At 35.8% G+C, this 14,700-nt stretch overlaps 1 protein-coding gene across 2 annotated transcripts in view; it reads left to right on the forward strand.

Annotated features, from left to right (window-relative positions):
• GKAP1 (G kinase anchoring protein 1) overlaps nt 1–14,700 on the forward strand; it is an 82,179-nt gene that overhangs the window by 60,543 nt on the left and 6,936 nt on the right. The window contains exons 7-9 of one of the 2 annotated variants that reach the window (XM_007467441.1): nt 2,070–2,222; nt 10,435–10,536; nt 14,050–14,113. In XM_007467441.1, coding sequence (XP_007467503.1) covers nt 2,070–2,222; nt 10,435–10,536; nt 14,050–14,113 — 319 coding nt within the window. The remainder of the gene's footprint in view (nt 1–2,069; nt 2,223–10,434; nt 10,537–14,049; nt 14,114–14,700) is intronic. The other variant, XM_007467442.1, reaches the window with a different exon arrangement.

Consider the following 14,700-nt stretch of genomic DNA (forward strand, 5'->3'; position numbering starts at 1 on the left):
GACATAGGGAAAAGCTATGAGAGTGAGGAACATTTTCTTCAGTCTCTGTCTTGCGACAGGAAGTTGGAAAGGAAATGATACTTTTCTTGGAGAACATATAAAATCTCTAACTTTACATAATTGAGTAGATTGTGATACAGTCTTATCTCCTTATCATTTGTGTGTAGAATTTATGTAAAAATTGCTTTTAAATATACTGTAAAAGTTTGAGCAATACAAGGCTAGAGTAGTTAAGGCAGTGTGGTATGGCATAAGGGTAGACATATAGGTTGAACGAATAAAATTAAGAGTCCAGAAAGAAGACTTTTTATTTATGTTCAATTGATTTTGGACAAGGGTGCCAAGACAATTCAATGGGAAAATAATAATCTTTTAACAAATGATGCTGGATAGCCACATGCAAAAGAAGAATTTGGACCCCTTCTCACACCATATGCAAAAAATAACTCAAAATGGATTATAAACTTAATGTAAGAACTAAAACTGTAAAGCTCTTAGAAGAAAATATAGGAGTAAATCTTGATGACCCTGAGTTAGGCAGTGATTTCTTGGATAAATTGGACTTTGTCAAGATTAAAACTTTTGTGATACTAAGGATACTGTCAAGAATGTGAAAAGACAACCCACAGAATGGGAGAAAATATTTGCAAATCATGTATTTGATAAGAGACTTGTTTCTAGAACAAAGAACTCCTACAACTCAAAAATAAAAAGTAACCTAATTAAAAATTGTTTCCCTGGAAGTTGCAAGCCTTCAACAGACTTCAGAGTTCCAAAATAGTTGTTCCCAAATCAGACAGATTTGACAGATTTGACAGACTTCCCTGGCGGTCCAGTGGTTAAGACTCCATGCTTCCAATGCAGGGGGTACAGGTTCGATCCGTGGTTGGGGAACTAAGATTGCATGTGCTGTGTGGTGCAGCCAAAAAAAAATTTTTTTAATAATAAATTTACATGTAGTTTAAAAAACAAAAAAATAACAAAAAAATTGGGCAAGCTATCTGAATAAACGTTTTTTCACAAAGATATACAAATGTCCAATAAGTACATGAAAAGATGCTTAGCACCATTAGCCATCAGGTAAATGCAATTCAAAACCACAATGAATCTCTTTCACACCCACTTCACACCCACTAGGGTGTTTATAATTTGAAAAGATGTATAGTAACAAGTGTTGGTGAGAATGTGGAGAAATTAGAAGCCTCATACACTGAATACATTGAAAAGTTGTAAAATAGTATGGTCACTTTGGAAAACTATTTGGCAATTTTTCAAAAGGTTACACATAGAGTTACCATATGTCCCAGCAATTCTACTTCCAGGTATATACCCAAGAGAACTGAAAACATGTCCACACAAAAACTTGTTGCATGAATGTTTACCGGAGCATTATTCATAATAACCAAAAGATAGAAACAGCTCAAATGTCCATCAGCTGATGAACTGAGAAATAAAATATGGTGTATCCATCAGTGGGATATTATTTGGCAATAAGGAATGAAGTGCTGATAGATGCTATAATATGGATGAATCTTGAAAACATTTTGCAAAGTGAAAGAAGCCAGTCACAAAAGACCTTATACAGTATGATTCCATTTTATATCAGATGTCCAGAATAGCCAAATCTATACAGACAGAAAGTAGATTAGTGTTGCCTAGGGAACAGCTGAGGGGAGGGATTAGGAGGGAATGGGAAATGGTGCTAATAAGTTCTGGGTTTATTTTTGGGCTGATGTAACTTTATAAATGGGTTATGGTTGTACAACTCTGTGAATATATTAAAAACCATTTAAATGTGCAAATTAAATGGGTAAATTGTATGGTATATGGATAAAAAATAATTTAAAAATCAAGCAATACCCAACTCAAAAAATATGAAGTAAAGAAAAGGACATTTGCAAATGTATCTCTACTGGTTATCTTCTGGAGATAGAGAAGAATCAGATGGTTGATTGTCTCTATGTTATTTTTTTTTCATTCTCTATCCTTCTAGTGGCTGACCAGGTTTATTAAATGCATGCATGCACTTTTGTGTTGATTGATAGTAAATCTTAATTCATTTTTGACAGGAATTGAGTTCTTCTCAGACTTTATCACATGATGGAGGATTCTTCAATAGACTGGAAGATGATGTTCATAAAATTCTTATTAGAGAAAAAAGAAGAGAACAGCTTACAGAATATAATGGAACAGATAATTGCACAGCTCATGAACACAACCAGGCATGTAAAATAGAAAATTCTCTTAAAATCACAGTGAAATTATTTTTCTTTTTTAAAAAACCTAAGCAGTAGAACCCAATTATGATTGTATAAAGTTACAGTTTTAGGATATTATCTTAGTCATTATTACACACAGATACTTATATTAAAAAGTATGGGGCTTCCCTGGTGGCGCAGTGCTTGAGAGTCCGCCTGCCGATGCAGGAGACGCGGGTTCGTGCCCCGTTTCGGGAAGATCCCACGTGCCGCGGAGCGGCTGGGCCCGTGAGCCATGGCCATTGAGCCTGCGCGTCCGGAGCCTGTGCTCCGCAAATGGGAGAGGCCACAACAGTGAGAGGCCCGCATAACGCAAGGAAAAAAAAAAAAAAAAAAAAAAAAAAGTATGAAGACTTCTTTAGTTGATGAATATTTATTGAGCATGTGCTATAATGCTAGGTATTGTTAGGCACCAATGTAGGGGCGTGGGAATATCAAGATGGATAAGACCATCCATGCCTTAGACAGAGTAGTGGGGATAGTAGGAGGGAGACTGGAAAAATATCACTCAGCATGATGAAGGCTTTAAGAGAGATATGAACAATAAAAAAGAGGTTTTTGAATAGAAAAGGTAATAGATCACTCCTTGGGTGAATTGGGAAAGGTATATAAATAAGTGACATTTGGGATGGATTTTGAATGGTGAATAACTGTATAAACTGAGAAATGGAGAAAACCTAAGGGAGCTGCAAGAGCAATGGCCCAGAGCTATGAAAAGCCTTAGACTTAATATTCAGGAAACTGAAAAATTCTGCATCTAAGAAGTATAGACTTAAGTGAGTGTGGGATAACATGACTAGAGAAATAGATTGGATTTAGATTATAAAGGTCTTTTTATGTGAAACTAAGAAGTTAGAATTTTATCCTGCAGACCAGGAGTTACAAACTATGGCTGGTCAGCAGTCTGTTTTTGTTTTTTTTTTTTTTTTAGCAGTCTGTTTTTGTAAGGCTCACAAGCTAAGAATGGTATTCACATTTTAAAATATTGTTTGGAGTAATACAGAAAGAAAGAAAGAAAAGATCTTATCCTATAGAGACCTCTAAGTCTGCATTTATTTTTCTCACCACAACCACCAGTCTTCTCTTTTACTTCCTCTTAAACTGTGAATCTGTTCTTTACCTTATATTGACCTCCAATACTTAATGGTCAGTCATTCAACAAATTAAACACTGCTGTGTTGTGTTATATAGGACACAAAAGAAGCCAGACTCTTAAGAACTTGTTACTCCAATGCAGCAATAATATTGCTTTATAAAAACACTATACCACATGAAAATCTATTTTCAACTTAGTACGGGAAATCCTTGCCTGCCCTGAGGAACTTGTGAGCTTCTTCCTTTCTGGCATTGAATTAAATTTTGGGTTTTCCTGTCTTGTCTTGACTGTCAAATTTTATGTACAGTGCAGGCAACTGTGTTAACATTTATAGTTAGCAAATTTGTTTCCTCTTTTTACATTGATTATGATTTTCCCCGTTGTGGTTTGTATCTTATTTTTCTAAGTCATCTCAGATCATTGTTGGATAGTAAGAATGATATTAATATACTTGAGCAAATAATTAGATGTTTCAGATCTTTTGTAGGGCAAAGTTGGGTACACATAAGTTTAATTAAATTATTAAGTAATGTTAATGATATTTTAAAACCAAAGTGACAGTGCAGTATAGTAGAAAGAGAACAGTCTTTGAAATCAAACCTAATAACACAAAATATAGCACTGCAGCTTATCAGCTGTGTTACATTGGAATGAAATTACCTGCCTTTCAGGCACTGTTATTATGAAAATTAGCGATTATGATGTAAAATGTTTAGCAGAGCATGTTGTACACAGCATGCACTTGATAATTGTCTTTGTACAAGGTGGAAAGTGGAAGATCCAAAAAAGGTAATTCATAGGAATGGAGATGAGAGATGGCTTTCTTAGGAGAAAATAGCTTTTGATTTTTGTGGGGTTTTTAAAAATATTTATTTATTTATTTGGCTGTGCCAGGTCTTAGTTGTGGCATGTGGGATCTTAGTTGCAGCATGTGGGATCTTTAGTTGCAGCATGCGGGCTCTTTTAGTTGTGGCATGTAGACTCTTAGTTGCAGCATGCAGGATCTATTTCCCTGACCAGGGGTTGAACCTGGGCCCCCTGCATTGGGAGAGTGGAATCTTAACCACTAGACCACCAGGGAAGTCGGAAAATAGCTTTTGAATTGGAATTTAAGGGACAGTAGAATTTGAACGTGAAGAAGTGAGGGAGAAGAAACTGGAATGTCAGAGTAAAAGAATGGAGGCAGTGAAGAATAAACCAGTTTAATTAAGACAAAATTCAAAGAGGAGCATAGTATAAATTTGGCACAGTGGGTTTGGAGGGCTTGTGGAGGACTTAAAAGCCTGATTTATGATTTAGTCAGGAGATAATAAAGAATTTTTGAAAGTTTTTTAGCAGAGGACGAAGTTCTATATGGTAGTACTAATTTCACTGCAGTGCCTAGGAAAAACTGAAGGAAGGTGAAGACTGGTGATAGTCTTATTGGACAATATGCCATATGGTAAGGATGTAGAACAACAGTAACAAATTACTAGTGGTAATGTAATTTGGTATGACCATTTTGGAGAACAATTTGGCATTAACTTCTAAAGTTGAAGATGATGGGGAGACTGTGTTTTAGAAATTCTATGTTAGATTAAACCCTGAAGACATCTTCAACAAGAATGATTCAAACTCAGTTGTTTGTGACAACAAAATCAGTAGGAGAAATGAATGAGCTACAGCAATACATAGCAACATGGATGAATATCAAAAACATAATCTTTAATGAAAAAAGCAAGTCACCAGGGCTTCCCTGGTGGCGCAGTGGTTGAGAGTCCACCTGCTGATGCAGGGGACACGGGTTCGTGCCTGGGTCCGGGAGGATCCCACATGCCGCGGAGCGGCTGGGCCCGTGAGCCATGGCCGCTGAGCCTGCGCGTCCGGAGCCTGTGCTCTGCAATGGGAGAGGCCACAACAGTGAGAGGCCCGCATACCGCAAAAAAAAAGAAAAAAAAAGTAATTGCATCAAAACATGTAAACATCTGTGTTGCTCTTGATGTGTTACCAACATTGTCTTCTAGCAGCAGGATATGAGTTTACTAACTTTTCCACAGCTTCACTGGCATTCCCTCTAATGGCCTTCGGGGCTCTGTTTTATCATTTGTCTTTGTGGCATATTTCACTCTTGTGCTGTGAATACCTTATACTCACTATGTCCAAACTCGAGGTCATCATTTACTCTCCAAACTAAGCGTTTGGCTTGACTTCATCATTTCTGTTTTTGGTTTTATCATTTTATCCAGATATTCAGACTCTGAACCTCCTGTTTCACTTTTCTGTTTTTCAAGGTTTGGGAGTTTGTAATCTTTGAAATAGTTCTCAGATCTATCTTCTCTTCCATTCTTATTAACATTTCTCTAGTTTAGGCTCTCATTATCTTTTTTTTTTTTTTGGCTCTCATTATCTTTTACTGGTATTATTTCAGTAACCTAATAAGTCTTTCTGCATCCTGCCTTCTAATTCTAGGTAATTTATCTTATTCATTGCTAACAGATGACTTTTTAAAAAAATTTTTTGGCCGCACCCCACGGCACGTGGGATATTAGTTCCCTGACCAGGGATCGAACCTGTGCCCCCTGCACTGGAAGCGTGGAGTCTTAACCACTGGTCTGCCAGGGAAGTCTGAACAGATGACTTTTTGTTCATGCTGCCACACCATGTCCCTAAGCTTCAGTGTCTGTTGAATCAAGTGCAAATGTCCTTGACCTGACATTTAAAGCCCTCAAGCTTTTCAAACTGAGAGTCCCAACCCATTTAACCAGTCCTGAAATCAATTTAGTAGATTGCTACCAGCACTAACCAAAAAAAAAAGTTGTCAGCATATATGACATCTGTTCGTATTTTATGAAATTTGTTTCTGTGTATATGTGTATATATATGTATAACATACAAATACATACATACACTGACATGTATGTGCATTCTGGGTCATGATATAAAACATTCCTTAACATGGGTCACTGTCAAGTAAGTTTGAAAGCATTGTTCTACAGTGTAGCTTCGGCCTAAGTAACTTCAGCTGTACTCTTTCCAGTTTTTTCTCCTAGCTAGAGCAGAGCACTCCTATCACAGTGCTGGATCCTTCCCAGCTTTGCTCAAGGTTCATTTCACTTGCCATCTCCTCCCTGAAGCTCTCTCATTGCCCTATCCCAATCCCAAACACAGAAAACCTGGATATGATCTTTCCTTCTTTTTCTGTACCCCATAGCATTTTGTTTTTTTTATGGCACATTTCACACAGCACATTTTTATTCGTTATTATTTTTAATAGATTACAAATCCCTTGTGGACATAGACTCATACACCCTTTTATCTTCATTTTAGTATAATGTCTTCTACTTAGAAGATAAGTTTAAAATTTATTTAATGAAATATAGGACTTATAAAAATGGGTATATATTAAAACAATATAATTTTCTGTTTTAAAAAGTGATGTTTGTTGTAGAAATTCTGGAAATAACTGATAAGAAGTGAAGAAATTTTAATAGTGGCAAAAATATTTGAGGGCTTAGTATATATTTACCAGATATTCTATTAAGTACTTAAAATGATTATTTCATTCAGTTCTCACAGTTAACTGTGAAGTTGATAGGCACCTTTATGATCCCCAATTTGCAGATGCAGTGGAAAAAAATTGACCCTAATCTCATTCACTTGGAGAAAACTACCACTGATATACTTCGTTGTGGTCCTACTTTTCTATGGATTTACACTTTTTCCCCAATAATGTAGAAACTTACATGGACCACTTTTCAGTTAAATACAGAGATGGTGAGCAATTCAGATCATTAAGTAATACATTGACCCTTGAACAACACAGGTTTGAACTGCTTTACTTATACATGGATTTTTTTCAGTCGAGGTTGGTTGAATCTGCGGATGCAGAGGAGCCGCATATACAGAGGGCTGACTATATACGACTATGTGTATTTTTTTTTTTTTGGCTGCATCGCATCTTAGCTGCGGCATGCGGGCTCTTGCCCCACAGCATGTGGGATCTTAGTTCCCCAACCAGGGATCAAACCCGTGTCCTCTGCATTGGAAGGCGGACTCTTAACCACTGGACCGCCAGGGAAGTCCCTGACTATGTGTATTTTTGATTTCTCAGAGGGTTGGCATCCCTAACCCCAACATTGTCCAAGGGTCAACTGTAATGTTTTTACATTAAATAATAATGTTTATAGCTAAATTGATTTCAGTTATCCACACTGAGGAAAATTTTTTTTTTTTTTTTTTGCGGTACGTGGGCCTCTCACTGTTGTGGCCTCTCCCATTGTGGAGCACAGGCTCTGGATGCGCAGGCTCAGCGGCCATGGCTCACGGGCCCAGCCGCTCTGCGGCATGTGGGATCTTCCCAGACCGGGGCACGAACCCTTGTCCCCTGCCTCGGCAGGCGGACTCTCAACCACTGCGCCACAAGGGAAGCCCATGAGGAAAAAATTTAAATATACCAGTTTGATATAACATTGCTTACTACTCAGGTGTACACTTTTTGATTTTTTTATTGGTCATATGCCTGCATATAGATGCAACTGTTTTTTCTAGTTTTTTTCATTTACCTTTTGGTTTTGTTTCAGTGTTTCTGGAGATTTTTCATCAAGTTAAATCTATCAATCTTTTCCTTTTTGTTTTCTCCCTTTCATACTATGTTCAGAAGAGCTTTCCTATTCAAAGATGTTAGCTAGTAATATTATAAAGCGTTTAATACTTAAGTGGTTTTATTTTTTTTAGTTAAAATACTATTTTATATTATTCAAAGATTATATACTCAGTATAAAACAATTTTGATGAAAGGAAATTTTTAAACAATAAAGTGAAATCTTCCATAATAATTCTAAGAGAGTTATTAAAATGTTGATGTATGTCCTTCCAGGATTTTTTCTTTGTATATAGTTTTACAATTTTGAGATCATACAGATGTGTTTTATGGTTCTGTATCATCATTTTTAGTGATTTCAGAGTTTTCAGTTTTGTAAATTTGTCATATATTTAGCCTATATCCTTATTGTTGGGCATTGAAATTGATGTCCAATTTTTTGTTGTAACAGCAGTGAACACTTTCATAGATACTCCCCCCTCGCATATCTATTTAAGATAAATTCCTGGAAATGAGATTTTTGGGCCATTATAATAGTATGTATATTTCTAATTTTGATCCAAATGTTTTCTTCCATAATCATCTTATACTATCATCTTCTTCATTAAGCTCCAACCGGGCTTGCCTCTTTACTATCCTTCAAATTCTCTAGGCTCTTTCTTGCCTCAGGGCCTTTATACCTACTGTTCTTTCTACCTGGAAAGCTCTTATCTCCCTCCACTTTTTACTTAGCCAATTCCTACCCAGTCACTCAAGGTTCATCTTAAGGGTCATGGCCTCAGAGCTTCCCTGATCCACCAGGGAATAATCCACATTATTCCCTTTATAGCACTGTGTTTCTTTTCATCATTGCTTAAACCTTGGTTTCTAATTGCAGCATTTCTTTATGTAATATCTGCCTCCTCCACCAGACAAATCCCATGAGGGCAAGAATCTTTTCAGTTCTGTTCACCATTGTACACCCAGCACCCAGCATAGGTGCTCAGTGAGTATTTTTGGAATAAAATTGTTGCCACATTACTCATTAGATATAGAGAACCAATATATATTCTTATGAAAAGTATGACTTTGGGTTGACTTTTTTACATTTAAATTTATTTATTTTGGTGTATGTTACAAGATGGCAGGCATTTAACTTGATTTTTCCAGTTAGCCATTTGTCCCATATATACTACCATTATTCTGTAATTCAGCCTTTTCTCACTTCTTTAAAATACCATAGTTATATTATAATAAATTCTTGTGTCTTAAATCTTTCTGGACTTTCTTTTCTGTTATATTGCTGTGTCAACATAGGTGCCATGACATGCTGTTTTAATTATTTTTGCTGTATAATATGTAATTATCTGGTAGGCAGATTCTACTGCATTAACTTTTTGTTTCTATCCTGTATTCTCCCAGGTGAAGTTTTGACTATCTCGCTAAGTTCCAAAGAACAAAACTCTATTGAAATTTCTGTTGAATGTACAAATTAATATTTAGTAATACTTAGTTTTCCTATCTAAAAACATGCTTTGTTCTGTCCTTTTCAATATTTTATCATTTATTGATCCTGAAAATTACTGAATTTTATTCTTAGGGATATTTTTTTTTTCTTTTTTCTTTTTTTTTTTTCTTGCGTTATGCGGGCCTCTCACTGTTGTGGCCTCTCCCATTTGCGGAGCACAGGCTCCGGACGCGCAGGCTCAGTGGCCATGGCTCACGGGCCCAGCCGCTCCGCGGCATGTGGGATCTTCCCGAAACGGGGCACGAACCCGCGTCTCCTGCATCAGCAGGCGGACTCTCAAGCACTGCGCCACCAGGGAAGCCCCTTAGGGATATTTTTTATTGCTGTCTGGAGAAAATGTTTTTTCTAGTTATATCTTCTATGTGTTAATTGCTAATATAGAGAAAAACTTTTTGTTTTATTTTTTATTTTTTTTGTGTGGTACGTGGGCCTCTCACTGTTGTGGCCTCTCCCATTGCAGAGCACAGGCTCCGGACGCACAGGCTCAGCGGCCATGGCTCACGGGCCCAGCCGCTCCGCGGCATGTGGGATCCTCCCGGACCCAGGCACGAACCTGTGTCCCCTGCATCAGCAGGTGGACTCTCAACCACTGCGCCACCAGGGAAGCCCTATTTTTGGTTTTTTGTATTACTTATTTTGTATTTTTCTCATAAGTTTTCAATTCTTTTAGGTTGTTAAGATAGACTAATAACAACTTGTCAGAGACCACTTTAGTATGTTTATTCCAGGATGGAAATATCATTTCAAAGCCCTGATATTGTTCTAGGTTACGTTTGTAGTTTGAGATTAGGCATAAATATCTTATTTGCTTGTACTGTACATAATTACATTTATAAAATTGAGTACAAGTGGAAATGTATTCAACAGTTTAGGTTGCTTTAGAAAATGAATTAAAATTGGGACTTTCTTTTCCTCTTAAACCTTTCAAAAACGATATTGTAAATCAGAATTGGCAGAACTGTCTTTGTTCTAAAATGGTGTTTTCCCCCTTTAGGAAGTAGTTCTAAAAGATGGAAGAATTGAAAGACTAAAGTTGGAACTTGAAAGAAAAGATGCTGAAATCCAGAAGCTGAAAAATGTGATCACTCAGTGGGAGGTTTGTATATATTTACTGTTGTAAACTAAAATAATTCTATAAATTTGTATATTTTCTGTTTTTATTATATTGAAATATGTTTAATATTTGATTGATAGAAATATTTCTGCTATTTAGGTTTTTTAATGCATTAATTATATATAATCTGAATGATAGTATATTTTTATCATAGTAAAATACATATAACATTAAATTTGCCATTTTAACCGTTTTTAAGTGTACAATTCAGTGGCATTAAGTACTTTCTCAGTGTTCTGTAACCATCACCACTGTCTATTTCCAGAACTTTTTCATCATCCCAAACAGAAACTCTGTACCCATTAAACTCCCTATTTCCCCTTCTACTGCAATCCTTGATAACCTCTAATCTCTGTAAATTTGCCTATTCTAGGTACTTCCTATAAGTGGAATCATATGATATTTGTCCTTTTGTGTCTGCCTTATTTCACTTGGCATGTTTTCAGCATGCATATCCATGTTGTAGCACATATCAGAACTTAATTCCTTTTTATGGCTGAATAATATTCCACTGTATGTATATACCATATTTTTTGTTTATTAGTCTGTTGATGGACACTTGCACTGTTTCCAACCTTTTGGCTATTGTGAATAATACAGCTGTGAAAATTGGTGTACAAGTATCTGAGTCCCTGCTTTCAATTCTGTTCGTATATACCTAAGAGTGGAATTTCCGGATCATATGGTAATTCTATGTTTAACTTTTTAAGGAACCATCAAACTGTTTTCCATAGCAGCTGCACCATGTTAAATTTCCACCAGCAATGAACAAGGGTACCAATTTCTTCACATCCTTGCCAACACTTGTCATTTATACAATTTTTTTTAACCACAAACCTATTACTCTCCTCCTTTCTTAGGCTTTAAAAAAAATCTCTTATTCATCTCAAGTATCATTCTCTTTTTGAACTAATATTTATTCACTCAACAATTATTTGTTGAATGCCTGTAATAGGCCAGGTGCTTTTCTGGACCCTGTGTATGTAATAGTGAAAAAGAGTCAAGTTCCAGCCCTGCTGGTTCTTATATTTCCCTTCCTTGTCTACTCATGCCTTTAAGAATTATCCCTGTTAAAACCTTTTTGAACTGCACCCACTTCTGCCTTAGTTTTTTGTCATTTATATTTTCTTTTGCTTTTTTTGAGCACTTACCATGTGTTAGGCAAGTGAATACAAAGATGAGTTAGTAAGAAGCTCATAATCTAATGGAGAAGATAATCATGTAAATAATTGCAGTACAATGTAGAATTTGTGATTGAGATCTGACAGAGTGCTCCAGAAGCCCAGAAACAGGAATAAATCCGTTGCTGCTATTGAAACTTGGTAAAGGTTTCACCAAAAAGAAGATAGTTTTTCCAGATAGAACAGTGCATACAAGGCATGAGAATGGTAGGAAAGGCATTGTTACTGACATTTAGAGAAATGCGAAGTTGTAGAAGGTGAGATTGGGGGTGTTAGTTGAGGTCAGTATTTGAAGGCATTTGCATTTTAGACATGGAGAGGGCAGTGAAGGCTTTAGAAGGGAAGTGACATGAGAATTTTTTTGTGGACGATAATGCACATAGATGAGGCCTGGAGTGAAGACTGTCTGGTAACAAAATTAACAGGTACTGAGTGTAAAAGGAAGAACACATTTTGAACTGGTTTGGGGAAACGGAACTAATAGATCTCGTTTTGGACATGTTGAGTTTGAAATGGCTGTGGATGCAGGCATAGATGTTCAGGATGTTGAACATCTGTGTTGGACACATTGGAGTCACACCATATGTGCGTTTAACTTTGTGTTCTCTTTTTCATGAAGTTAAAAATACTAATGAGGGCACTGTATATTTCATATGTTCTTTATTATAAATTGCACAGTACTAGGATTTTATACTCTTAGGTTTTCATAGATACATTTACTCTTCAGGATTGTAAATGCAAAACTATATATGTTATTTTTATCACAGTATAAAGAATATTCAGGGGTAATTTTGTTCGTTTGCAATTTTTGCTTTATGAGCTGGCTTTAGGTCTTGAAGACTAACTAAAGACATGCTTCCATATACACTGATCTGAACCTTGGAGAAAAGGCTTGAGCTAGAGTTTGATGAGATACTAACATTGACTGAAACCCTGAGAGTGAGAATTTCATAGTGGATACAGTTTTATATTCCCAGTAGATATATTTCTATATTCATAGTGAGTATAGTTGTAGTTGACTGTATTTGTTTTTCCCCTTCATATTTTTATGTTTCCATCTGACTTATCTCCCTCTTTCATTACTTAGCTTCTCAAAAGTCCTACTCCCTTTTATGTTTACTTCTTCCATTTAATGTATTGTCTGCAGTATTACTCAGTAACATTATTGATTTATCCTCAGCAATTTACTGGACAGAGTATTTAGTAAAAGTCATCTATTGGACTTAATTTAAAATACATCAACTTTGTTTCACAAGAAAGATTTTTGAATCTGGTAACTTCTGTACATATATGTGTACATGTTGAGACAAGAAATGACAAATTTCTTATATTGATCTGTTTTCTTTCCCTGACCTCTTGTATTTCTATAGTTACTAAATATATTGTTTTCTCCAATGTATTAAATATTTATAAATACTTCAGTGTGTGCTGTAAGACACGTTGAATAAGAGTAGTGTAGGGGAAAAATTCCCTGGAATATGGATGTTAATGTGGGAACACAATTCCAAAATTGTTTATAATGTATAGTTGTGTCATTCATGTAGTTTGAAAACAAGCTAAGCCATTTTTTTAAGTTGAAAAATAATTGAAAGATATTTCAGTAAATTACTAATTCATTTCAGCCAAAATGTAAGTAATTCAAAAATTACTTTAAAAATATTTAGTTAATGAAATAACAAAAGATTAGTAAAGCCTTAACTGAGCAAATATAAAACTGTGCTGTACAGTAACTACTACACGTGGTGTAAAATTAATACACTACGTGGGTTTTAAATACATAAAAGTAAAATTTTAAATTTTTATATATAAAAATTAAATAAAATAAAAATTGTAATTAAATAAAACTAAATACAGTTGAAAGTCATTTTCTCAGTAACACTGGCCACGTTTCCAGTAGTTAGCAGCCACATATTGGACAGTGGCCGATAAAGAACAGATACAGAGAGTTCTAGTATAGTACTGGTATAAAACTATGAATCATTTTTCTTTTTGTTTTCATATAATTATTTTGAATTGTATAAGGATTTTACTTGAGGAAGAAAAAAGACTTCAGGAAAATTTAGTTTTATTCTGAGTTTTCTCCACTTTTATTCTACTCTTCTTAAATACCGTCACCTATAATATTGATTTGTATTATTATACGAGGGATTTAATTAAGTAGATAGTTGTGAATACATTTTCCTCCATCTTTTTTCTTTCAGAAGTAATTTATGTCTTTGAGCAAGCCTAGATTCACAGCTCCATAAATTGGTAGTAAATTGTTAATTATATCATTTACTTTTTAAAAATTAAATCTTTTTTCCTTGATTATTAGGCAAAGTATAAAGAAGTAAAGGCAAGAAATGCACAGTTATTGAAAATGCTTCAGGAAGGTGAAAGTAAGTGATTTCTGTGTTTTTAGAATTAAAAGTTAATCTTAAAAATATTTAAAGATAACTTTTCAAGATATATGATTTATTAATTCAACAAAATAAAAAGGTTTCCCAAAAGGATACAAACTGGATTATTGTTCATAATTTTATTATTACAAGTCTCTTTTGCAGCACCTTAGTATCACACAAGTTTACAACTATTCAGCTAAGAAACTCTTGAAATTTCAATTCTTATGAATTATTGGAGTACATTTAGAGGCAAAACAAGAAAACATTTGCTGGGCTTCCCTGGTGGCGCAGTGGTTGGGAGTCCGCCTGCCGATGCAGGGGACACGGGTTCTTTCCCCGGTCCGGGAAGATACCACATGCCACGGAGCGGCTGGGCCTGTGAGCCATGGCCGCTGGGCCTGCGCGTCCGGAGCCTGTGCTCGGCAGCGGGAGAGGCCGCAACAGTGAGAGGCCCGCGTACCACCAAAAAAAAAAAAAAGAAAACATTTGCTTAAGATTCTGTTTATTAATTATTAGAGGAGAAGGCCTGTCATGATTTTAGGTTTTCCTTGTACCCCTCCCACCACCACTCCGCCCCCCCCCCC

Source organism: Lipotes vexillifer, unplaced genomic scaffold, assembly GCF_000442215.2.
Source record: "Lipotes vexillifer unplaced genomic scaffold, Lipotes_vexillifer_v1.1 scaffold917, whole genome shotgun sequence".
In the NCBI taxonomy this organism is placed as follows: Eukaryota; Metazoa; Chordata; class Mammalia; order Artiodactyla; family Lipotidae; genus Lipotes; species Lipotes vexillifer.